The sequence below is a fragment of the Drosophila elegans genome, unplaced genomic scaffold (assembly GCF_018152505.1).
Source record: "Drosophila elegans isolate 14027-0461.03 unplaced genomic scaffold, ASM1815250v1 contig_397, whole genome shotgun sequence".
Taxonomy (NCBI): domain Eukaryota; kingdom Metazoa; phylum Arthropoda; class Insecta; order Diptera; family Drosophilidae; genus Drosophila; species Drosophila elegans.
Genome location: NW_024545782.1, coordinates 4,203,576 through 4,226,721, shown reverse-complemented (window position 1 = coordinate 4,226,721; position 23,146 = coordinate 4,203,576). Strand labels below are relative to the sequence as shown.

Here is a 23,146-nt window from a genome sequence, read left to right as displayed (position 1 = left end):
TAATTATTTAAATTAACAATAAATATTATGTTATTATATTAAATAAAGCGATATTTTTTCGATCACAATATTTAGCTCAAAGTGGGATATCTATTTTGTGCAGCATTTTTCAAAAAAAAATTGTTATGCTTATAAAGAAAATCAAGAAGAACGTATTGCAAAATAAAAATGTTTTAAAAAAAAATTATTTGTAAATGCATAATTTTAAATTTGATTTTTCGTCTTGATTACATAACCTGAACTCTATATCATATAGCTCCCCATAGGAAAAATCGGAAAAATAAATGGAAAAAATATTATAGCCTCTCTGTTTTTCATTTTATTTGAGTTTTCTTTAAGATAATATTGCAATAGCTTTAAGGGTATAAACATTTCGGCTTGCCAAAGTGCGCTTCCTAACTTGTTTCTTGTTTCTAGTTACTCATTTCTTTATTTCTTCAGTTTGACCAAACAAATGTTGAGTGAAGATAAAATTATAGGAAATTGTAGGAGGATATTTGTGGATAAAATCTTAAAATTTAAGCCGTTTTGGCTTAGCTTGTCCATCTACTTACCACTTGAAATATAAGGATCCTCAAAGTAAACCAGATTAATCTACACATGACCTGAGAAAGCTCACAGCTGCATTACATTTAATCCGGAAGGCAACTAAATTTGGCTTGAAATTTATGGCAATTGCTCAAGCTAAACATTAATTCCATTTAAATGGCCGCCTTATGAATCAACAGGCGGTTGGACATGCAGCACAATCACATCCTAATGCATCCGCCAATGCAGTGCGCCTCCTCCTCCTCCACCGCCCGGCACTGCCCCAAAATGTGGCCACCGAGGAAGGATGGCCGACTAGCCGGATGTGTGGGATGCCCAGGCCTACGCCCAGGCCCCCAACCTGGCCCCTTTTCGGCCTAATGTACGATTATGTTCGAAACACAAAGCATACGCCAAGGCGACAAGGACAACGGTATTTGGAGGTGAAGGTGAAGGGAAGAGGGAGGAGGAGATCTGAGATCCTGGGATTGGCCAACGAGGCGTTGCACCGCCGCCCCATTTATTTGCATCGCAAAATTTGCACATGTTCAAATCGAGATTTACGATGCCGAGTGACATCATTAATCAAGCGCCTGATTGGTGATCCTGTTCCTGTTAATTAATACAATAATGGATTGCGTGCGGAGACTTTGGCCAGTTCCAGTGCCGCTCCCCTTGGAGCCGAAGACGAAGGCCACCGACGATTTACGGCCCGGAAAAGGCCGCAAGGATAATCTAGAAGTTACAGGGAACAGGCAAAAAAGCTGGCCTTTTCCCCTGAATGCAGCATTGATTTTAAATTTACAACTCTCGTGGCAAAGGTTGCTGCAACATAACCATATGTTGCACTGATTTATCATTGGCAGTCGGAGTCGAAAATCTTCTACAGCTGCTACTAGGCCTGGACACGGGCACACTTAGCCCAAGACATCAGCACAACCTTTATGAGCCGAGGGCTGGTCGTTCGCCGCCCACTCTCCCAATGTCCCACAAGTTTCAATTAACAATTTTACCCCTAATTTGGCCAAAAGCAACGCAAAAATCAGGTGAAGTCAGCAGGAAGGCTGGTGGGTTAGGTTAACAAACTAAATTACAATTTGGTTGGACCAACAAACCCCTCCCCATGCCTGAGCATCAATTATGATTATCGTCACGTTTTATGAGACGTTCTCTCGACAACTTTATGACTAGGGCCACGCTTGTCAAGCGCCCGAAAGTATGCACTCGTATAATGAATATTGACAAAGGATACTGCTGCGGGTAGAGGATTTGGCGAAGGTAGAGGTTGATGTGTATGTGTATCTGCGGCTTCCGGTGGCTAGAAGTTGGTTAACCTAGCAGGTAACATTTGTTTGCTGTCCTCATTTATTCATTAGTCGGGCATTGCGGCGGAAGAAGCGATTCAAATTTCAAGAAACCCGTTTTGCTGTTAAAGTTATTTGAAGTTACTAGTCAGTTTAAAATTTCAAATAATTATATTCTTAGTTCCAAGTGCTTCAAAAATTAGTAAAAGCCAATCACGACCAAATGTTATATGTTTATTTAGACATACCAAATTATGCGGAATAAAATTAAAACAATATATTAATAAAAGGTTTGTTTGCCAGAATATATGAAAAATATGTCAAAAATATAATTTAAGTCAAATTATCAACCAATACCAGAACTATATAAATTTTTTTATAACAACATTTTGTACGCAATATGTTCAAATTGTTTTTTTTAAGAGATGCCAATCTAAAGGAAATACTTGATTCGTTTTTGCTTCAATACTTCAATAATACAATTCAATGCAATATACTTCTGCATTTTGGTTTCATCACGCCATTTTTTTTTCATACTAAATAACTGTCTAAATCTTTGGCTTACAAATAGTTTGTAGAGCCAGTTAGGAGAATCTAATCTGTAAATTATGTTGAGTAGGTAAAATTATAAAGAAGTTCATTCTTAATATAATATTTAAAATTAAACCAATTTATTTTTAATCAATATTGATTTTGAATCATATTGCGATACTAGTTGCGTGTCTATCTGATTTAAATTAAAAACACCATTATTGGCTATGGGAAAGTCAAATCTTCACAGCTCTAATCCCCTTCCTGTATTGGCAGCATTGCATTGCAATCCCAGCCAGTTGCTTCTAATTGCCGTGCACCAAAAATATTAATAAGCTAATTAAAAAAAAAGGGTAAAAGAGAAAAGTCTCCTTTTCAGCCATTTCCCAAAACCAAGCAAGGCCAATTAAAACTGTAAACGAAATTTCAATTAGCGGCACTTAGCGTCAGCTGTCATAACGCAACAAAAAAGGAAACCCAAAAAATATCTAATAACAACTAGATGACATTAGAGATGAAATTAGCTGGAGTGAAAGAGTCAAGAAATTGAATGGCAAAAGCCACAGCTGAAGAAGATACTTTTCACTGGTGTTTTTTCGGCACACTAGACAAAAACAATTTCCATTTGCAAATTGCGTGTGTTATTCTATTCGAGCTGCATTTTCTATTAGATTTTACATTTCTGGTTTCGAATCGTTTTTTGACGCCATTTGGCTTTGTGATTTCTTTTGCATTTACTAATTGCTAAGCTTTTCTTTTGGATTAAATGGAAATTGAAAATATGCAATTGAAACTGCAAAAATGGGGGGAAGTCATTTCGGGCTAAACAACTTCGTGGAATTCTCTAGTAATTGCCATTTACATTAATGTTATCTCAGTGTTGTATTAATATAAACAGTCTTGGGATTAGGTGTGCTTAGCATGAAACTATAAAAAACTAAACAGCTCAGGGAGCATGTGCTAAAAATATTCGGAACATAATATAATCAGTTTTAAACACAACATTGGCAAAAATGTATACAGTACAAAAGGGTAACCAACCGGTTTCGTTACCGTTATTCTAAACTTTATTTTTTGTTTTTTGCAGCAAACGAAATATATTTACCAAAGCCGAAACATTTGTACTTGTTCTGAAAAACGTCTTCTTTTAAATTACATAAATCGCAAAACGTTTAATATAAGATTTTTTTTACAATACATATCAATGCAACGGAAAGAAGCATTAAAAAATTTAATGTTTATTTATACAACCGAAAATTTTTACACGTTCGACAAAGTAACAATTTAAGTAAATTATATAAAGTATATGAAGTTGCTAGGCAAACAGAAGTAAATATATACAAGTTGATATAGCTTCTTAAAATTTTACTCATTCTACGTTCAAAAACCGTGTTCACATATAATCAATGTCTTGCATTAATAGAAAGTTATAATTATAAAATGGTACAATTTATTTAATTTTAACCGGTACAATACCGTTAATTTCAACTTTTTTTGGTTGCGGTAACGTAACCGCCAGCGAAACAAAAAAGGGTTGTCTAAATAGTTATATTGGCTGTATCAGTAACCAACACCGAAATTAAATTTGGTTTTACATGCAATACAATATGAAAAAGTCGTTCTTATGATAATAATTAAATGAATTTAACAATCCGTTCAAAATACTGTATCAAGGAATACTTATTTCCTTATTCTCTACAATAGACATTAAACGGGATACACCCATCCCAGGACACTTTTCCAAACAAAGTTTTGGGCAAGCATCAAAACATTCCATGCCATTACACAAATCCAAAGTATCCTTTATGAAAGCTTCCTGTACTGCAGTGGCCATGGGTGCTGGTGCTCATTGGTGCCTTTTCCCGCTCCGCACCGCAATGTTGACCGAGTATTTTGGATGATTGTCGAGCATGTGAAACTTCTTGAAGATAATAATAATTTAGTGCTGTTGAAATGACTTTTGACCATCACACACAATTGATACGATCCAGGCTCCCACACGTGTTCAAACAGCCGCACCTACCGCCCCACTGGAAACCAATCCCAGTGTCCACAGCCCCGCATCCCAGGCGATTTGCTTGGAATGCAACTGCAGAATGGAGTCGAGTAGTTTGCACAATCAAAACTGGAGAACCGAACGGTTTGGGTAGCCCGTTTGTTCGTTGCCGCATCTCAAAGAAATAAACAAAAGGGGCATGCCGCCAAAATGCCGGAAAATCCACACATCCTCCAGGCTGGAGGGGATCGGTATTGGAAATGGGTATGTTCAAGGAGTACACTCAAAGAAAAAATGCAGTATTTCGGTGACAAGTCAAGTAGGAACGGTGTCAAAAGTCGAGTTTTTTTGATTCAAGTACTCAAAAATATTCAAGTATGAAATCTTAAATTTCGAAATTTAGAATTTTAGAATGAACGTTCTGAGTTCAAGTATTCAAAAATACTAGAAGGAAGTACGAAAGATATTGGTTAGAGTACGCAAAATACTTTATGCAAGTATGAAAGTTGTTTAATTTATGTTGTGAAAGTGAACAATTTAAGTACTAAGAAGGAAAAAGGAGAACATTGTTTTTAATCTGGGAAAATTTTTTTGTGTTCATTTACAAAAAAAGTTCTTATTTTGTCTGCTTCTCTTTTCTCTTTGATTCCATATGAAATTAGAATGATAAACCGATAAGTAAAGGGAGCAGAATCGCAAACTTATTTTGTTCACGTATAAGAATTCAAAGTAATATGTTTGCAATCAAATAGCTTTTATTAGCTTTTAAATATAAGCAGAACGTTAGCAAAAAAAAAATTAAAAAATACTACATTTATTAATTTGTCTGGGTTTTTAATCCGGGATCCTAATGACTTACCCAGTGTTTGGTGTTCAAGGACGGTTACCCCCAGAACACTAATTTTTAAAACGGAATGTTCTCGTTTTTAATTAGTAGGTTTTTTTTCTTAAATAAATAGTTTTTTATAGAGTTTACTGTTTTTAATAATTCTGGTATTATGTACACGTTTTTCTGGGTGTAGCAGCCACTTTGCATTCAGTGCGAGTAACTTTCCAAATGCCTTTGTTGCTGTTTGCGGGGCGATTCCGCTGGCGGTCTGGCAAAAGTGGAAAATGAATTTGTAAAAATTCACTCGTAATAATTTCTCGATTTTTGGTAAATTATTTGATTACACACACGTGTGGAACGGAGCTCCACCCAGGCAGCCCACTTATGTGCCCACTTGGCTGATGCAATGTCTGGCTGGCAAAAGGACTCCAGATCCTTCTTGGCTCGGGTGCCAGGGTCATAAAATAAACTTCATCTTCGGTTCGTGCTGCTGCTCCTGCTTTGCACTTGGCGTTTGTCTTCTTCTCCGAAGCTTGGAGTTTGGAGTTTGGGCATCCCCGTGTACTTCTCATCCACCAGAAATGCGCACTCGTTCGCAAAATTCGCAAAACAAATAAAATAGTTTGTGGGTGTGCTGTTTTTCGAACGAGATTTGTGGAGCGAGCAGAGTATAATAGACGGTGAGATTTGGCGAACAATAGGTAAAGATTCTTTCACTGAGAAGGCTTCGATTTGCATTTATCTGACAGAATAAGAGTAAGCACGTCAGCAAGTGATCGGCGAAAAAATAAGTCTTATTAGAAATAGATTTGTTAATCGATTTGATTCAAAGAAAAACCACTTAAAAGTCTTTTTAGACCTCTTGTTTGATTTAACACATTTAGACTTTCAAAACCAAGTCCATTATGGTTAAACAAAAGCTGCTTTTAAAACATTATAAGAAGAATAAACTTTAATTATTATAACTTAAAGATTAATCTAATAATACTTTTGTGAAGAAATTAATATTTTTCATTTGTGTATATTAAACGAAATATTCGATGGCGATTTAGTAAGGTTTATTTATTTATATTATTTTTAGTAAGGTTTATTTATGATCCATTGTGTTTCATAAATTTAACTTCTTGTTATACTTTATTCATACTGAATATTTTATGTTAAACAAAATAATATTGAAGTTAATAATAATAATAATATTCTGTGCACATTTTCTATTACTTCTAACCGGAAGGATTTTTGCAGAAGCAGCTGCTCCGCTTGTAACTTTCTTTGAACCCCCGTTATACCAAAGAACCAAACTAAAAGAACTTTGCACAATATTTACTGCCCAGTCCCTCTAAGCATCTGTTGAAGAAGTAATCATATCAAAGCAAAACTAGCTTCCGCTTCTGCATAATGTTTCGTGGACAATATTAACCGCGCATTTTCATGGGCCATCTTGCGCCAACCCGAAATGAAGTTCCATTGCGGCGCATAAAAACAGCCGCAAGTAGTGCGAAACAAATGTTTAGAATGAATTTACTCCAGAGGCAATTTCTTGTCTCCCTGTAACTAAGTTAAGTTTGCTTGTAAATTCGTGTTTTTAAAGATTGCAGGGATCGGGCCTGGACCGGGCAGGAAATAGATTAAACTGAGCAACACTGGCGCTATTTCGGTTTCCGCTTCCTGCCGCTTGTTAAATATTCACGGAGGGGAGGCAGTTTTTCCTAAGCGAATCACACGCAGGTCGCTGGGGGCACTCCCCTTTCGGCTTCATTTTCCACAGCCTCGTGACAGCCCGCGGCATAAACTTTTCGAATCTTATTTGCAGAAAAGAAAAAACAGCCATAGCCTCGGCGGCAATAACTGCTGCTGTTGTGGTTGGCTTTCCCGGCCCTGGCATCGTGTAACAATTTCCGCCATCAGGCTCATAGGACATCCTTGAAGCGATGGGTTGGCCCCAGTGGCTCTCGTCTCCGACCTTTCGCCTTGAATAACTTCCAATTTGAGCCAAGAACTCGCGGCCGTGCCTATTAACCGTGTGCCAGCGGACACTTCGCCCCCACGTTGGAATGGAAATGGAACTCTGACCTTCGTCGGGGGGTCGGTGCACAAGTCGACAATTTGTTGACTCGGGTTCCGCCGTGTTTATTAGTTCATTTCGGACTCGCAAATGCAAATTACATGCTCCTTGATGAGAAAAGTCCGAGCCACAATGCGGTGATTTCAAACTGATGGAAAATATTTCCTAACCGGAAGTAAAAAATGTAAATAATTTTATTGCAGCTTATACGGTAAACATAGTTGTGACGCCAAACAGCAGTATTATAAAATCTAAGTGAAGGTTGAAAAGTAAGACACTTATAAAATGTATTCGGCTTGTGTATCCAGCTTGTGGTTATTTTTCTAATATTGAAGTTCCAAAGCCTTAAAACCTTGAAACTTAAGATTAATGCATAGGGTTCTACATTTCCATTACATTTCCTACACCTACACCAAATCCCAATGATCGTCTCCTTTACCTTTGTATAAATATTTTCGAATTGAAAGTATAACCTAAGATCTTAAAATCCTGACGTAGAGCTTTTGTTATTAAATCACAATGCATTCATTACAAAAACAGCGTTCTATATTTATACCCTTGCAGAAGGTACTATATTTTCAGTTTATAGTCTGAAACGCAGTAAAGGAGACGCTTTCAACCATACACTTATACAAGTTTTCACCCTAAAACCACAAAAAATCGCTTTTAAATTTTGGATGACTTATCACCTTTATTTGAAGAAAAAATGTTTATTAAATTAAAGGTGATTTCATTCTTAAAAATATAAAAGTTACCACTGAACTAAAAAAATTTTCCTTAAAACAAAGAAAATATTTTTTTAAGCAAGAAAAATATTTCTTAATTCTTTTACTTATTTCTTGATTTGTACAAGAGAAAAAAAAATTTGAGCATCTCCGCCGACTACCGTAGAGTTTTGTATCTTGAGCAGCTAATTCTTAGCAAGTAATAGGACACCCAAAAACCGGACAACGGCTTTGTAAGGATCCTCTAGCCATTGAAAACGTTTCTTGAGCTCTTGGAGTCGGAAGGCAGCGACAATGGCTAGATATCCTGTTTAAGGACGCCCCATTCGCTCATATTTAGCTTGTCGCCTCGTATAGAAAGCGGCGGTGTCATAAATTAAAACTTAAACTTTTGGAAATGTCAAGTATAAAACGGTAAATCTCCGCACACACACACACACACACGCCTGCTGGAAATGAATTGCAGCAGCACAGAGTTGGGCTGAAGAAGGGTTGCCGGGGTGGAAAAGTGGAAAAGTGGGTGGGAAAAGCGGCTTCACCCATTGAATGCGCATGTTTTAGTTGCGGGCTGCGTTTTTCACTTGCTGGCAAAGATAGACGGAGGAGAAAACGAGAGGTGGTCAAGGGAGTGTGGTGGGGTGTGTGGGGGAAGGAAAAGCACCAGAGGGAAAAACTATACAGAGGGAGCAGCTCGCAAGAAAAAGCACAACAACAATATGAGGGAAAACTCCACCCAGTTTCCCATAAATTTGGGATAAAGGCAAACTTACAGATTATCCACATTTAGTTGTAAAGGTTTCCCCCAGAATGTGTTGTATTTCATTTTTGGCTCCGCCAAAGATGAAAGTTTGTCCGGCTCTTCTTTCGGCTGTCGATGATTTACATTTGATTTACTTTCGCTGGACACATTTTTCCCCTCCACTCGCCCATTCCCCTGCAAGTTTATACTCATTTACAATAAATTCTCATCGCCGGCTCTAAATTTCTAATTTCTAATCATCATAAAATCTGATTATCATTTTCATAACTCTCGAAGACAACGTACACAACAAACTTGACACATTAAGCAGCCATAAGAACGCATTTACTAGGGAAGTGAGCGCGCAAGTTTTAAGTTAAATTTATGAAAATTAAAAAAACGAAAAGAACTTTTCTTCGGTCATTTAAAAAATTTAATTGATCGCATAAATTCCTTGTTGGGGGAACAACAAATTGAGCCTCGGGAGGGAGACTTTTAACAATTTATGTCAACTTTTTGGGGAGGGATGCAGGTGGGTGGTGGGTGGTGTATGGTGGTTGGTGGTTGGAAGACATCACGACGAATGAAGTGTAACCGCGAACATAATCAAATTTCGCTTGGCCGACAGGCAAGAAACATAAGTTTAGCCCTCCTTCCGCCAATTTGTTGGTTCTTTTTAGTCGAGGAGTTTCCTTGGACTTGGGAATATTGCCATCTTAATTTAAAAACAATTTCGTAACTTTCGTTGCCTTTTTCGACCATCTTCGGGTCACATTTTTCACGCAATTTTAATTTAACGCATAAACATTCATTTCTCTGGGGGGAAAAAGTTGTTGGAAATAAAATAACACTAAGAATAACGATCTAAGTGACGCTGTTAAAATTGTAATCTCGTAGACTATTTATATTTGTGCAATTAATGAAAATATCTGGATAATCATTGGATTGTTTGTAGTTTTATTTTTATTTTTATTCGCCAAAAAATATGTTACAATTAAAGTTGACGCGTGCAGTAAACTAAAAAGATCTATGGTTTTTCGTGTTCCGAAATTTTAATTTGCTAATGAACTGACATTTTGTAAGACCAAGGAATCCGAATTAAGGCTAAATCCTTGGGCTTGCTCACAGGACCCAGCAGCAAACAACTCCGTCCTGTCCCCACATTCAATGCCAACACAAAGATGATGAATTTGGACATTTTGTGTGCGTAGTAAAGTCACTTGCTTAAAAGTTATTAGGGATTAAAGAGTTGAGGCAAATGCGCCGACGAAATGTGCTTCATTAGAGCAGGACCGCCCACCGCCCACCGCCCACCGCCCACATGGCCAAGGACTCGGACTGCGATTCATGTGTGGTGGGGCGGGCGATGTTTACTTACCTTTGGTGAAAGTTTTTGAAAATCCTAAAAGGAAATCACTTTAGACGCGTCCAAAGAGATGCAGTAAAGTTTGGTTAAACCATCTGGCCCCGAACCCCGAACCCCGAACTCCAGCCACAAAGCCAAAGTTGCCGGCAGAGGAAGTGTGAACGATTATGAGGAGTTGATAGGAGGAATTCGAGAGGCGAGGGTTTGTTTGCCCTTCCCACTTTAGTGTGGCGTCTCTCCTTGGATGATGTTTTAATGTGGCCCGCTGGAACTTTTGAGACATCTTAATTCCTTTCGAGATAAATCAGAAATTTCCAGCCGGACTGGGGGCCAGTTAAAAATTTGTGTTTTTATTTAACATACCTACACAATTTTTGTAACTTATGCATTTTTATGAGCTGCCACCCCTCATCTCACCTTGGGGCTCCCCGGGGTGTGTGTTTGCTGGGTTTATCCTTTCATAAATGGGTCCAACGGCCAACTGATTTATGCCACCGCAAGCTGGAGCTGTTGTTCTTGGTCCTGCAGCTCCTGCAACTGTTCCACACCGGAGCATCCTGATGTCGACGGCGGCGGGCAACAAAATAGCAAAGCAACAAAACCGAAATTCCAGAAAACAACATAAAACCGATTGATTTATTTTGACAATGCTACCATGCAATCCCGACCCCTCTCCGGAACGCCATCCACATCCACGTCCACATCCACATCCACATCCACATCTACACGATCCCCGAGTGGTGCAACTTCTGGTTGAAGCTTCAGTCGGATTGCCATTGTTGGTCGAGGTCGCCTGCCCAGTCCTCCGCTGTCTGTGTTTCAGTGCCGGCCCCACTCCACATCGACATGTTCCGTTCACATTTCGGACCCTCAACCACCCACACCCACGCCCACTTGCCACCTCCAACACCCAAGCTCTGGACAAAAAGTTGTCCTCGTTGTCCGCTTTGTAAAATATTTTATTTGCACATCTTTCTTATTTTAATCCTTCATTGCATTCTGTTTGGTTTGGGCGACTTGAGCCAACCACTTCTGTCCTCCCCCCCCGATTCCTGGGTGGGTCCAAGTCCACTGTGTGATGTGGTGGGTGAATCGGGATGGGCAGACGGTTGCGTGTGGTTCCATACAGTGGCAAATGGCCATAAAACACACGTTAATTACCCTCAAGCAGTGTCAACTGTTTTGCTTCTATGCTTTTTCTAAAGTGTAGCGCAGCTTTTAAATATGAACGGAAAGTATAGATGAATCCAATGTGTTTATTTTTATACCCTTGCAGAGGGTATTATAATTTCAGTCAGAAGTTTGCAACGCAGTGAAGGAGACATCTCCGACCCTATAAAGTATATATATTCTTGATCAGCATCACTAGTAGAGTCGATCTAGCCATGTCCGTCTGTCCGTCCGTCTGTCCGTCTGTCAGTCTGTCCGTCTGTCCGTCTGTCCGTCCGTTTATATGCAAACTAGTCTCTCAGTTTTAAAGCTATCTGCATGAAACTTTCCCAAAAGTTGTCTTTCTATTGCAGGTAGTATATAAGTCGGAACGAGCCGGATCGGACGACTATAGCATATAGCTCCCATAGGAACAATCGGAAAAATAACTGAAAAAAATTATATCTTTGCTGTTTTTTTAATTTTTTGTTTAGTTCTTCGGCATATAGTAATGGTTAAATATTTCCGATTTACGATTTAAATTTCATCAAAATCGGACGACTATAGCATATAGCTCCCATAGGAACAATCGGAAAAATAAATGAAAAAAATTATAACTTTGCTGTTTTTTAATTTTTTGTTTAGGTCTTCGACATTTATTAATGGTTAAATGTTTCCGATTTACGGTATAAATTTCATCAAAATCGGACGACTATAGCATATAGCTCCCATAGGAACAATCGGAAAAATAAATGAAAAAAAATTATAAGTTTTGTTTTTTTAATTTTTTGTTTAGTTCTTCGACATATGGCAATGTTTAATTATTTCAGAATTATGGTTTAAATTTAATCAAAATCGGACGTCTATATCATATAGCTCCCATAGAACTAATAAAAATATATAAAATAACTATCTAATAATTGAGCTGCAAATCATCATAGCTTCACTGTTTTTCAGCATATACTCAAGTAAATCATAATTTAAATGTTTTCAAAAGTATTTAATTCATGCAATAGCTGCAAGGGTATGTGAACTTCGGCTTGCCGAAGTTTGCTTTCTTTCTTGTTTTTTTTAATAAATTTCAATTGCTAAGTTTAAGTAAAAAAAAAAGACAACATGCAAAAAAAAAAACCCCTTTATGGAGGAAATATATTAAACTAACACAAATTTTCACCACAGAAAAATTAGTTTACGTATATGAAAATCTGTTTGTAAATGTGACTCGCCATCATTATTTCAGTTGTAATGTGAATCACCGCCACTGTAATGATGCTTCATTGGGTGATCTGAATTTAAATCCAATAAGATTCGAGTATTTAGACTTAAAGGTATGTGAGAGCCTTACGATCTACAACCCATTGCGGGACATCATTTCCTTGGCTCGTCTTTGTTCCTTCACCATGCCGCGATATGCGGCTGCACTGGTAGATTGATAGCGAACTGGTGAATAGGCGTTGGCCTGGAAGCCATCGGACACCTCCATAGCCCCCTGATGGCTCTGATGGAACCTGTTTCGGATAGGAGCTGAATGGCTGGATCCCTGGTCAATGTCATTGTATTGCTGCTGTTGCTGTTGCTGTTGCTGCATGCCACCTCTCATCTAAGTATTAAAACCAAGCTATAGTACCTGGATCGCGAACACTTTATAGCACTAACCTCCGGATAGTATTCTTCGGGAGTGGGCATATAGGGGAAGCCTAAAACCTGAGCATACGTAGAATAGTCAATGTCCATTTTTGCTAAAGAAAATTTTTACAACAAAAATTTAGCTATAATTTCAAATTTTTTTTCTGTTTGTTTTCGTTAAAAAGACTTAAACCAATAGCTCAAAAACATTTTTGGAATTTGACACCAAAAATGAAAACAACACTAGATTACATAAAGCTTATTTTATTGGAATTTTATAAACTAAAAAGTAACATTCTATTTTTGTACTTAATAAATAAAAAAATGATTATTTATTAGAACGTTATTTGCAAATAGGACTGAAAAATATGCTTTTCATAACATAGCAACGCGCTCCTAACCATGCAAATAAAATGTAACATCCCGCTTAATCTTGCTGAGAAAAATAAATATTCATTCTGTTACTCCCAAGTAAACAATATAACAAAATCACCAATCAGAACAGAGACATTTTAAAATTAATGAAAACAAGATCGGCCATCCGAAGTTTATACACAATTGGAGCTATTGCAAAAATTAATTATATGTGTAAAATACCCTAGCTATGAAGATGATTTTCAGCTCAGTTATTCGTTCATTCGTATGACACTTATATGATATCGCTTTTCTATTTTAATAAAACTAAAAGCTTAATTCTGAACTATTATAATTTAAATTTTATTTCTGCTTAACCAACTTGGTTCTTGAATAGTTTACTAGAAATATAACGTTCCTTAACTGTCCCATATATTTTATAATTGATTCGCTAATATAAATGCTAGAGTTCAGTTTTAATCACGTTAAAATTTATTTTTTAAGCGACACGTTTAACTGTAAGCCATTATTTTTACACGCTGAATGATCACAACATTTTTAGAAGTAAGAATTTCCATTGTTTCGGGACTGGTACAATTGACCTTCAGCGCCGCCTAGGCCGGGCAAAGTGTTATAGTAGTCCCCCTGCCCACTGCCCCGCTGCTGCTCCATGGGCGAACTGAGGAAGAAATGGATAATTGGAGGGGACAAATTCCGAATGAAATGCTATCGGATCTACTTACTAAAGTCCGTTGCGGGAGTTCATCTCACGGAGCATTTTGGTGTACCGCAGGGGACTGCGGTATCCAGGACCTCCAAGGGCAGCGGATCCGCTTTGGAAGCTTCTAGACTCCTGCCCGTAGCCACTCTGCTCCTGGCCATATCCTTGGCCGCGACCCATCTGGTCATAGTTCATTTCATAACCCTGTACATTCAGGAAACATATATTAGGGTGTATAAGAATGAAATCACGTGGCACTTACTTCACCACCCTGACCGTAACCTTCATATTGCATACCGTTCCCGTACTCCATGTCTTCAATTTTTTAAAGGAAAAATTCGACTTGAACAATTTTGGAAATTTGATTATAAAATTTTGTTTCTTTTTTTTTTTTGGTTTTTTAGAGTTCTTTACAGTCCGAAACCTGAAATAGAAATGAAATATATATTCCCAGAATGCTAGAGGCCTCCAAAATCAAATGTCACATTTTTGCATGGATAGGGTGATTATAAAATTTGGGTTCAAAAAAAAATCGTATTTGTAAATTTAGTGACGGCAAAAAACTTACACTCACACATTTGTGATTTTCAATCGCCATATAACCAAAAAATTTAAAATAAAAACACTTTTCTTTAATAAAAAGTCAAACAACAAACAGACAACTTTTTTACAAACTTTTGTAAACTTGAGTTTTTATTTTATAAAATTTGATATTTTGTTTCTGTATTAAACAAGTGGCTAAACTGTTGTTAAAAATCGTCGTAAAAGTGCAATATTAAAGATATGCGTTTTTTCAAACCTAAATAAAGGTCAATTTAAAAATAATATAAAATATATATTAATACAAATGAAATATATAAGCATTTACTATCAAAAAGATTAAGAGATTTACAGGCACATTTAAGACAATTTAATAATAATAATAACAGACCATGTACCTGTTGAAAAAATGATGTCTACCCTTGATCAGCCAATAAAAAAGGCAGAACACCTTCTCCAGAAAAAGAGGATTAAAATCACTTTGGATCCTTTTCCTCTGCTGGACCGCTTTTATAACCGGTTCGGATAGCTTATCTGGCCTCGGCCGACCACGTTGCAGCCAAAGTTTCTGCGGCGGAGGGCGAAAAATCTGTGAAATCGCCATAATGGAAATCAAAGCGATGCAATATTTCCCAACCTCCGCAAAAAGAACCAATGAATATGCAAACGGATGAGAGTCAGAACGTCGCCGAATAATTAAAATCGGGCAGGAGCCGCTTTTTAAGGCGGTGGGAGTGGCTTCTTCGGTGGCCGGATTAGAGATACCGGCAAACACTTTACGGCGGACAATTAAGTGCGGCCCGTAATCTGTCTGTCGTAATTATGGCGACGCGGCGTGTATTTATCTGCAGCAATTAACGCCAAGCCAGCGCCAAGTCGCATATTTCACGCCGCCGAAGATGCGCCATTGGCCCAGACACTTTCCAACTTTAATTAAAACTAGATAAAGCCAATTGCAATCGGGCAACAACACAGGAGAGTGGTTTATTGGATGGAAATGGAACTGCAACTGGAGCTGGAACTGGGTGAATCAAGTGCCCGGGTTCTGCACCACGATGATGATGTAGTTCTCGGAGGGCACCACGATCACCTCGTGCACCTTGGTGCGCAGGCGTATGTTCATCAGCTCGTTGCTCGCGTCCAAGTTGGAGACCATTTTGGCCGCCTTGTACGTCAATGTGCTGATCAGGGCCGCGTAGTGCACGGTCAGAGTGTACTCCATGGTCGTCTTGATGGGGATGGCGAATGGGTCCAAAATAATCACGCCAACCACATTCGGATAGTTCTGGTAACGTTTCAGTAGCTCCTCAATTTCGGCAGACATGATGTGGAACACAATTAGTACTTTTATGGTTGATTTTTATTTCCCTGTTTATTAGATTGTTAGATTGCTGTTATTAGATGTGAAATTTGATCAGACGCACACTTTGGTTCCATTTCTTATATTTACATACAAATGTTAAATTTACAATTTAAATACAAATATAAAATATATAAAATTTACATATCATACCATTTATTTTCTATCGCAATCTTAAAGTTAATAATTACAAAAAATACCAAAACTTAACTGATAAATCAAAGTAAGAGGCCTTTAGTAACTGTTTTAAACTTGAGGGAAATTAGCTTTAAAGAAGAAATTCTTTTAATGGATTTTAAAGTACGTACATATATGTAGATTTTTTCTGATTTTCAACAATTCGAAAGCTAAAAATTTCTCCAAATTGTTTTCGGAACTGATTAAATGATTTTTAAACTTGATTCAACCTTTAATATCTTAGATACCTTAGTATTATTCCTATAAAACAATCGGGGTTAAGGTGGCGCCATCTGTCAAACTGCATAGCCAGCACTAGAAGCTTAGAGCAGCGGCAGAGCGGCAGCAGAGTACTTCATAACCATATAAATTCTACATTTTTGCTCGATTTTAGAAAATTTTGTGTCTACCGATAAATAAATATTCCAAAAACTCAATTCAATTGTAAAATTCAGAGCTTTGATGCCTCTGGTTTTTAACAATTCAAAAGCTTTCAATTTCTAAGGATTGTCAAAAACTCAGCATTATCATTATAAAAGTTTTCGGAACTGATATAAAAAAGGATTTTTAAAATTGATTAAAGTTCGAAAACAGTAATTGAGAATCGTTTTCGATTCTTATTTTAATAAGTTCAAGAAGCATTTTAAGTATGAAGCTCAAGATTTTAAATGTTGTACATGTATTTGGTAAAGTTGATCACATTCACTGGCGCTTACAACTACTTATATTGTGATAGCTTATGTATTTTATCTACCCCAGCTCTACTGCCTGCCGAGGGCGAACGGGTCGCTGGAGGAGGTCTTCACGTAGAACACGCCCTCCTTGTGGACCGACGGCTCGCCCGCCATCTGGATGGACTGCCGCTGGCTCTGGTCGCACTGCCACCGCCCGTTGTCCCGCGTGCACGGAGTGCCCCAGAAGCCCAGCGGCGAGTTGATGGACTCCGCGAACATCTGGTAGGAGCGGATGTGGGAGCAGCCCAGGTAGTAGCAGCTACGCTGGTAGGCTCCGTAGTTCGGGTAGAAGGTGGCACTGCCCGTGGGCCGGCGGAACCCAAAGTTGGCGCTGGTATGGATGGACTCCACGAACTTGGCATCGGTGGGATCGATCCGGAACTCGGTGCTGCGGTGGCGGAATTTGGGACCCGCTGGATCCAGGGCGAAGATGGTGTTCACCTGGTCCGGCTTCAATCGCTTTCCCGCCGAACCAGCTATCTGGGCCCCCAACGAGTGCCCGATGAGGTACATGCTGTCGAAGTCGGCGCCAAACTGCCGGTTGAGGTTCCTGGCGAACTGAGCCAACTGGGCGCCGAAGGTCTCAATTAGCTTCACCACCGAGAAGTAGTTGATGTTGGCCGAGCTGGCACTCCAGTCGGCCACGATCACGTTGTACTCGCCCCTCCTCAAATAGGCGTTTTTCACATCCCGGTTGAAGGAGCCGCGCGACTGACTCATCCAGCCGTGGATCATCAGTCTGGTGGGCAGGGAGGCGTTGAAGCCGGAGTGCCTCCACTGGCGCTCGCTCGAGAAATCCAGTTCCCTGCCGCACTCGGGAAATTCCCGCTTGAAGAGGTAGAACTGCATGCGCAGCTTCTGGCTGGCAAACGGGTTCAGGTTGCTGGCTATCTTCCTGATGAAGGGCAGGTCCAGAAACTTGCCGATGCCCCGCGACTCGCTGAGATCCTTGTCGCACCTGTTCCACTCGTAGTGCTTGGCACCCTCGTATTCGTCGTCCAGGTTGGCCAGAATGTCGTCCGCCTCCGGCTCCGTCGAGATGTCCGATCGCTGGCCTATGCCAGTGGGTGTGTCGTCGAGGTCCGGCAGAGCGCCCATAAAATCGCTCATCTCGGCATCGTAGTCGCCGTCGTCCTCGACTTCATTTGCACTGGGCTTGCCTTGAGCTAATTGCAGGTAATTATGCATACGTTATTATGATTATATTCAAACCAATTTGAGCTAACTCACCTGATGCTGCCACCAACAGCAAAACTGCAAATAGTTGAATCCACATTCTAGGTCTGTTTATTGGATCAGCTGCGGCTAGAGGAGCTATCGATTCCACTGGCTGTTGCACTCTGTTGATCTCCTCGATCGGGCTAGCTGGTTTTATATGCTGCCGCCTAAGCGATCCTATAAATAGTGCCATGCATTCTGGGCTTTGGTAGATCAACACACCAGCACGTCATGACTCGTACCTGGCATTAGCACGCCAATAAGTCGCACTGATCAAGCGATTGCGATTGCGAAGCCCGCTCAAAACAGAGGCGGAGCTCGAAGGGGAAAGCAGTTAAGGGAAATCCACTGAGAATCACATAAATACTTATAGGCAATTAAGGTGAAATATTAACATGGCTAATTCTAAAAACAAACATACATCTTAGCCTCTATCCAAATAAAGTTAACTTTATTTTTAATCGACAGAACATTTCGAAAAGTTACAGTACATCTCAATTTATACATAGACTTCTACAAGTATATCATTACTTTGTTTGTTTCAGAATGTTATAAATAAAGTCTTTAGCATTAGATAAACTTACATCCACTTCTACTATTTTTACATAATTTTATTTGTTTTGTAGAGTTATAAAAAGTATGGTAACAAACTACTGACTACCGGAGGCAAAAACCTTACTTGTATGTATTTAAAAACATATTTCCTAAAGTAATGTTTTCACCGATAAAAAATCTTAGAATTTTCCTTGATTAAAGTTCATAAAGTTGGAGGATTGGAGCCCCCTTATTGCAAGCCCCTGGTCACAATCTGCCCAGTTGATATGAGGCATTGCCCGCTTTTTTCCATGGAGGCACGCGTTTCTTCCCACTGAAGCGAGCCGAGTTCGGATTACCGGTTCTATGGGCACTTGATGACGTAGCACGAGAACAGACAGTGTGGGCATGGGAAATTCTCGCAAAAAGTGGGCAATCGTTTTAGCTAAACTTGATCACAACTATCAGCTGGGCGTTTACAACCGATTATAGAATCTCATTATCAGGCCCATGTCAACGACTCGGCTTAGAGTCAATTGAACGTTTAGCTAATTGATTTTTGAGGCTTGCGTTGGGAAATATCATTTGCAAAGGCTGAATGGTTTGATATTTAATAAATGCCGCAAACTACGAACTTGGAGTTTTTTGAGGAAGTCATTGCTTTAGTTACAAATGTAATGAGCATTGTGTACAGCCACTTATATGAGTTGCATGGAAACAATGAGTATTGTGGGAAACTCTAGGGAATTCTTCTAAGCATTCATCTTGTTCCATACAATTTTGAAATGTGTTACAAAATTGAATATTTTTCCAGACTTTTTAAACGGTTCAACTTTTTTTATAGGTATTTTAATTTGAATACTCAATACGTAAATAAATCACTTGCCAAAATAATTTTGCAAAGCAACACAGAAAGGTATCACCGACCCTAAAAAACTTACATTTTTGATCACCTTCACTTGGCTATAATTTCACAACGAAATTATAATTTATTTAACTTATACTTCGAGATGTAGTAATGGGTTATTTTATTAGTAATTATTAAGAATTTAAACAGAGAGACGGCCGGAAATGGCTTGATCGACTCGCCTGGTGCCAGATGCTTAACAAGAATATATACATACCTTATAGGGTCGAATATTTTTCCTTCACTGAGTTGCAAACTTTTAACTGAACATAAAATATCATCCGTAAGGTTAAGCACAAATTAAAAGAGGATGAGCTGGAAATCGAAAGTCTTTGTCCATATTTCTTTAATTTTGTTTTTTTACTGTATTTAAAAAAAAAAATTGTTCTTACAGTTTGGATAAGCACCAACACTGTCGGAAAACAAAAAGTTTATTTCATGTACAACAAAAATATACAACAAAGAAGTAAACTTATAATTAGTTAAAACGTTTCCTTGTCAAGATAATTGCATGCAATTTGGCCATAGTTTTTTTTATAACATTTTAGAACATTTTGAAAAACAGTTTAAATTTAATGATGAATACAAAGTAGTAACGACAGTCAAAGAATCGTTTATAATTTCACTTCTTAAATTAAAATGCCCATAAATCGAATAGTATTTATGAATTTAAGCAAATTCAACAATTTTCTCGTTTGCACAGAAATTCGAGGCTCAATTCGATTGCAATAAAATGCATTCTCGTCCACATTATTTTTTAGCGGAGGTTCTTCGCGGTTTCATGTCATCCAGCTTTTGTGCAATAGCATGCGAAGTTTCCGGTTGTTAGTGGGATACTCTAATGCTGACTCCGAATTTAGCGGAGACACATTCCATACAGGAAAACAGCTGTGAATCCGAAGCATAAACTAATCGAAAATCTATCGGAAAACAATGCTACAGCCACCATGAAATCGAAAATCTATCGGTGAATTTTTAGCCCGACCAAGATTTAATTGACAAATAAAAAAGATTAAATTAAATCCAATTTATTTACTCGAAATAAATTTTATAATATAATATATTTATATATAATATATATAATATATTTTATAAATGTTGGTGAAATTTTAGTCGGTTGTCTCATTCGATAGTCTTTTGGTTAATCGGTTGAGAAACCGGTCTTCCCACTCGATATGTTATTGTTTTGTTTTGATTGGCATTCGATGTTTCTGCGCCTCCAAAACACACAAAGGCAACCCAAAAATCAATAGCAGAAGGAGCAGCAAAAGCCAAAAGTGGCATGAGTATCGACGACGTGATCTACGTGATCTGCCTCCTGGGTTGCATCGGAGCCGGTAGCTATGTGAGGAAGATCGCGGACGAGGGCCAGCGCAAGCTGGTGTCCACTGCGCTGGGCGTGACTGTGGTTGTGATTGTGTCGGGGCTCCACAGCCTGTTTTGTTTCGCCTCCCTGGCCCTGGGCACTGCCACCGTGCTCCTCGTGCATCCGAGGTGAGTTGGGGGCTCCTGCCGCCTTTGTAACCGGTTAATTATCACCCTGCTCCCTCCTCCAGCAAAGGTCACCTCGTCACCTTCGCAGTGATGTTTGGCTACCTGGTGATCTTCCGCCTGTTCGACTTCCACCTGGGCATTCCCGGCCACACCAACATGATACAAATGATACTGACCCTGAAGGTGTGTTCCAGTTGCATAACCATCAGTCGTTAGTTGTAACTTGATTGCTAATCCTTCCACACGGCAGGTGTCGGGCATTGCCTTCGAGAAGACAGCCGCCTGGAAACGACTGCAGGCACGCGACGAGCAGAAGAAGAACGACCAGCGGGATGTTAACCAGGAGAGTCTTGTCGAGATTACCGACTACGACGAGGATTTGCAGACCCTGACTGCCGTCGAGATTCTGCACTACAGCTTTAACTATATCGGAGTTCTAACAGGTGAAGAGCAGGCTGGGTTCAAGCTAATTAACTATTCACTTGCACGCAGAACGGCTGTCTGTGTTGCGAACATGTATGGTATCAAAGTCCAATCCAAATGCTGATAGTACTTCAACTCATACACGCTCAAAATCGATTTCTATGAGGCGCAACCACTTTTGTTTATCAACTCACAGGTCCCTACTATCGGTATCGCACGTACAGGGACTATTTTGAGATGCCCTTTAAGAGCCACGCACCCTGCGTTGAAGCCACTCTGGAAAAGCTAAAAAATGCAGGATTCTACTGCGCTCTTTATCTGGCCACCAACTATTTGTGGCCCCTAGATGTGAGTAGTGACTTAAACATGCCTCCGAAGAGTACTTACTTTGCTGTTTATTTTAGTATGCTTTGAGTGATGAGTTCTTCAACGACCGCTCCTTTGTCTACCGCTTGATGTACGTGTGGCCCACGTTCTGGACATTCCGTGCTCGCATCTACACCGGGCTAACTCTGAGCGAATGTGTCTGCACAATGGCTGGCTTCGGAGCGTATCCGGATGAGTCGGATCCGAACAATGGAGAGGGACCACGGAAACGCTACCAGCACCTGAAACGCGATGCAGACAAGCACCTGTACAACTTCACAACGATCGTGAACACGAGAGTACTCGAGGTGGAGCGATGCTGGACCTTCCGCGAGGGCATGAAGCACTGGAACGTCTGTGTCCAGTATTGGCTGGCTGTCAACGTTTACAAACTGTTCCCCAGCAAGAGATACAGGTGTGTTTGTTGCTACGGAGACTTTCCAAGTATTTAGCAAGTAACTGTGATGCTATCACGTTCTATTGGTACAAAACTATTAGTTCCCGATTCTTACATTAACTCGTTTCATAGAATTGTAGCTTTTGTCGTATTTTCGCTTGCTTTTCTTACTACTTCCGTTGTTGTTGTTCTTTCCCTTTGCTACTGATCGCAGGGTTGGCAGGTATTCCTAGTAGTTAGTTACATACATTATGAGCTATTGAGTGTTTCCCTTACTAACTTGCCTTTGGCACTTTCTTAGAACTGGCGCTACTTTGCTGTGCTCCGCCTACTGGCACGGATTCCGACCGGGACACTACTTCTGCATCATGGGCGCTCCCTTCTACGTTGCCCTGGAGGACATGTGGGATAAGCTGGTGCGCAAACATGAAACTGGCACCAGGCGCCGGGTGATCGATGTTCTCTTCTGGATCTTCAAGTGGTTCGCCTTCAGTTACTTGGGCGAAGCCTTCCTGCTCTCATCGTTTGGCAAAATTTGGCGGTTCTATAGCTCCGTTTATCACATTGGATACGTAAGCTGGGCGGCGATGATTGCGTTGGGTCTATACCTGACCAGTCAGAAGAAGAAGGCCGAACGTAAAAAGAATCGTGAGGTGGAAAAGGCAGCTGGCGGAGATTTAACCGCTGCCGCAGTACAGAAGGAGAAGACACAGTAGTGTGCCCAATCGGTAGCCATCAATATCCCTAACAGGTAGTTCAATTCATGGACAACTTCCAAAAAGTTTTCCAATTGGTAATTTTAAGTCTGTCGGAGGAAATCGAAAAGTTTTTCAGTTCTAGTTTTATTTTATTGTTAATCGGGATGATCAAACAATGTTTACTCTTTAAAAATCAGCTATATAATTATGTACAAAAGTCCGTTACCATCCACATTCTTCGAGGAAAAGTGATGATACACTATGAATTGTAAATAAGTTTAGACATCTAAAAAGATACTAAGAACGATAATTATATATTTTAACCAAAGCAAATAAAAATGGAATAAAAAGGCTTTAAAAATAAATCC

General features: G+C 39.4%; 5 protein-coding genes across 5 annotated transcripts; 1 reads left to right on the top strand and 4 right to left on the bottom strand.

Moving 5' to 3' along the window:
- Positions 1–12,346: 12,346 nt before the first annotated feature.
- Positions 12,347–13,058, bottom strand: LOC108135214. Its single transcript, XM_017255839.2, has 3 exons — positions 12,886–13,058; positions 12,575–12,829; positions 12,347–12,515 (listed from the first exon to the last, which is right to left on the bottom strand). The coding sequence occupies exons 1-2, from the start codon at positions 12,961–12,963 to the stop codon at positions 12,578–12,580; spliced, it is 330 nt and encodes a 109-aa protein (XP_017111328.1). The 5' UTR covers positions 12,964–13,058; the 3' UTR covers positions 12,347–12,515; positions 12,575–12,577.
- Positions 13,059–13,678: 620 nt separating this feature from the next.
- On the bottom strand, positions 13,679–14,372 carry LOC108135210. The gene is made up of 3 exons (XM_017255835.2): positions 14,193–14,372; positions 13,953–14,134; positions 13,679–13,888 (listed from the first exon to the last, which is right to left on the bottom strand). Exons 1-3 carry the CDS (start codon positions 14,241–14,243, stop codon positions 13,768–13,770), a joined length of 354 nt encoding a protein of 117 aa, XP_017111324.1. The 5' UTR covers positions 14,244–14,372; the 3' UTR covers positions 13,679–13,767.
- Positions 14,373–15,423: 1,051 nt separating this feature from the next.
- LOC108135213 (dynein light chain roadblock-type 2) lies at positions 15,424–15,869 on the bottom strand. Its single transcript, XM_017255838.2, has one exon. The coding sequence runs from the start codon at positions 15,792–15,794 to the stop codon at positions 15,501–15,503; it is 294 nt and encodes a 97-aa protein (XP_017111327.1). The 5' UTR covers positions 15,795–15,869; the 3' UTR covers positions 15,424–15,500.
- Positions 15,870–16,669: 800 nt separating this feature from the next.
- On the bottom strand, positions 16,670–18,434 carry LOC108135192 (phospholipase A1). Its single transcript, XM_017255813.2, has 2 exons — positions 17,972–18,434; positions 16,670–17,907 (listed from the first exon to the last, which is right to left on the bottom strand). The coding sequence occupies exons 1-2, from the start codon at positions 18,150–18,152 to the stop codon at positions 16,769–16,771; spliced, it is 1,320 nt and encodes a 439-aa protein (XP_017111302.1). The 5' UTR covers positions 18,153–18,434; the 3' UTR covers positions 16,670–16,768.
- A 2,145-nt stretch (positions 18,435–20,579) lies between these two features.
- LOC108135292 (lysophospholipid acyltransferase 7) lies at positions 20,580–23,143 on the top strand. Its single transcript, XM_017255977.2, has 6 exons — positions 20,580–20,894; positions 20,957–21,077; positions 21,145–21,337; positions 21,514–21,665; positions 21,722–22,098; positions 22,382–23,143. The coding sequence occupies exons 1-6, from the start codon at positions 20,683–20,685 to the stop codon at positions 22,794–22,796; spliced, it is 1,470 nt and encodes a 489-aa protein (XP_017111466.1). The 5' UTR covers positions 20,580–20,682; the 3' UTR covers positions 22,797–23,143.
- Positions 23,144–23,146: the final 3 nt, after the last annotated feature.

Coding starts and splice junctions, on each gene's coding strand:
- LOC108135292 (XM_017255977.2), top strand. CDS start 20,683: ATGAGTATCGACGACGTGATCTACGTGATCTGCCTCCTGGGTTGCATC. Junction 21,078..21,144: donor AAATGATACTGACCCTGAAG/GTGTGTTCCAGT, acceptor TCCACACGGCAG/GTGTCGGGCATTGCCTTCGA. Junction 21,666..21,721: donor ACTATTTGTGGCCCCTAGAT/GTGAGTAGTGAC, acceptor TGTTTATTTTAG/TATGCTTTGAGTGATGAGTT.
- LOC108135213 (XM_017255838.2), bottom strand. CDS start 15,794: ATGTCTGCCGAAATTGAGGAGCTACTGAAACGTTACCAGAACTATCCG.
- LOC108135214 (XM_017255839.2), bottom strand. CDS start 12,963: ATGGACATTGACTATTCTACGTATGCTCAGGTTTTAGGCTTCCCCTAT. Junction 12,830..12,885: donor CCGAAGAATACTATCCGGAG/GTTAGTGCTATA, acceptor TTTAATACTTAG/ATGAGAGGTGGCATGCAGCA.
- LOC108135192 (XM_017255813.2), bottom strand. CDS start 18,152: ATGGCACTATTTATAGGATCGCTTAGGCGGCAGCATATAAAACCAGCT. Junction 17,908..17,971: donor GCTGTTGGTGGCAGCATCAG/GTGAGTTAGCTC, acceptor ACCTGCAATTAG/CTCAAGGCAAGCCCAGTGCA.
- LOC108135210 (XM_017255835.2), bottom strand. CDS start 14,243: ATGGAGTACGGGAACGGTATGCAATATGAAGGTTACGGTCAGGGTGGT. Junction 14,135..14,192: donor GTTACGGTCAGGGTGGTGAA/GTAAGTGCCACG, acceptor CTGAATGTACAG/GGTTATGAAATGAACTATGA. Junction 13,889..13,952: donor AACTCCCGCAACGGACTTTA/GTAAGTAGATCC, acceptor TTTCTTCCTCAG/TTCGCCCATGGAGCAGCAGC.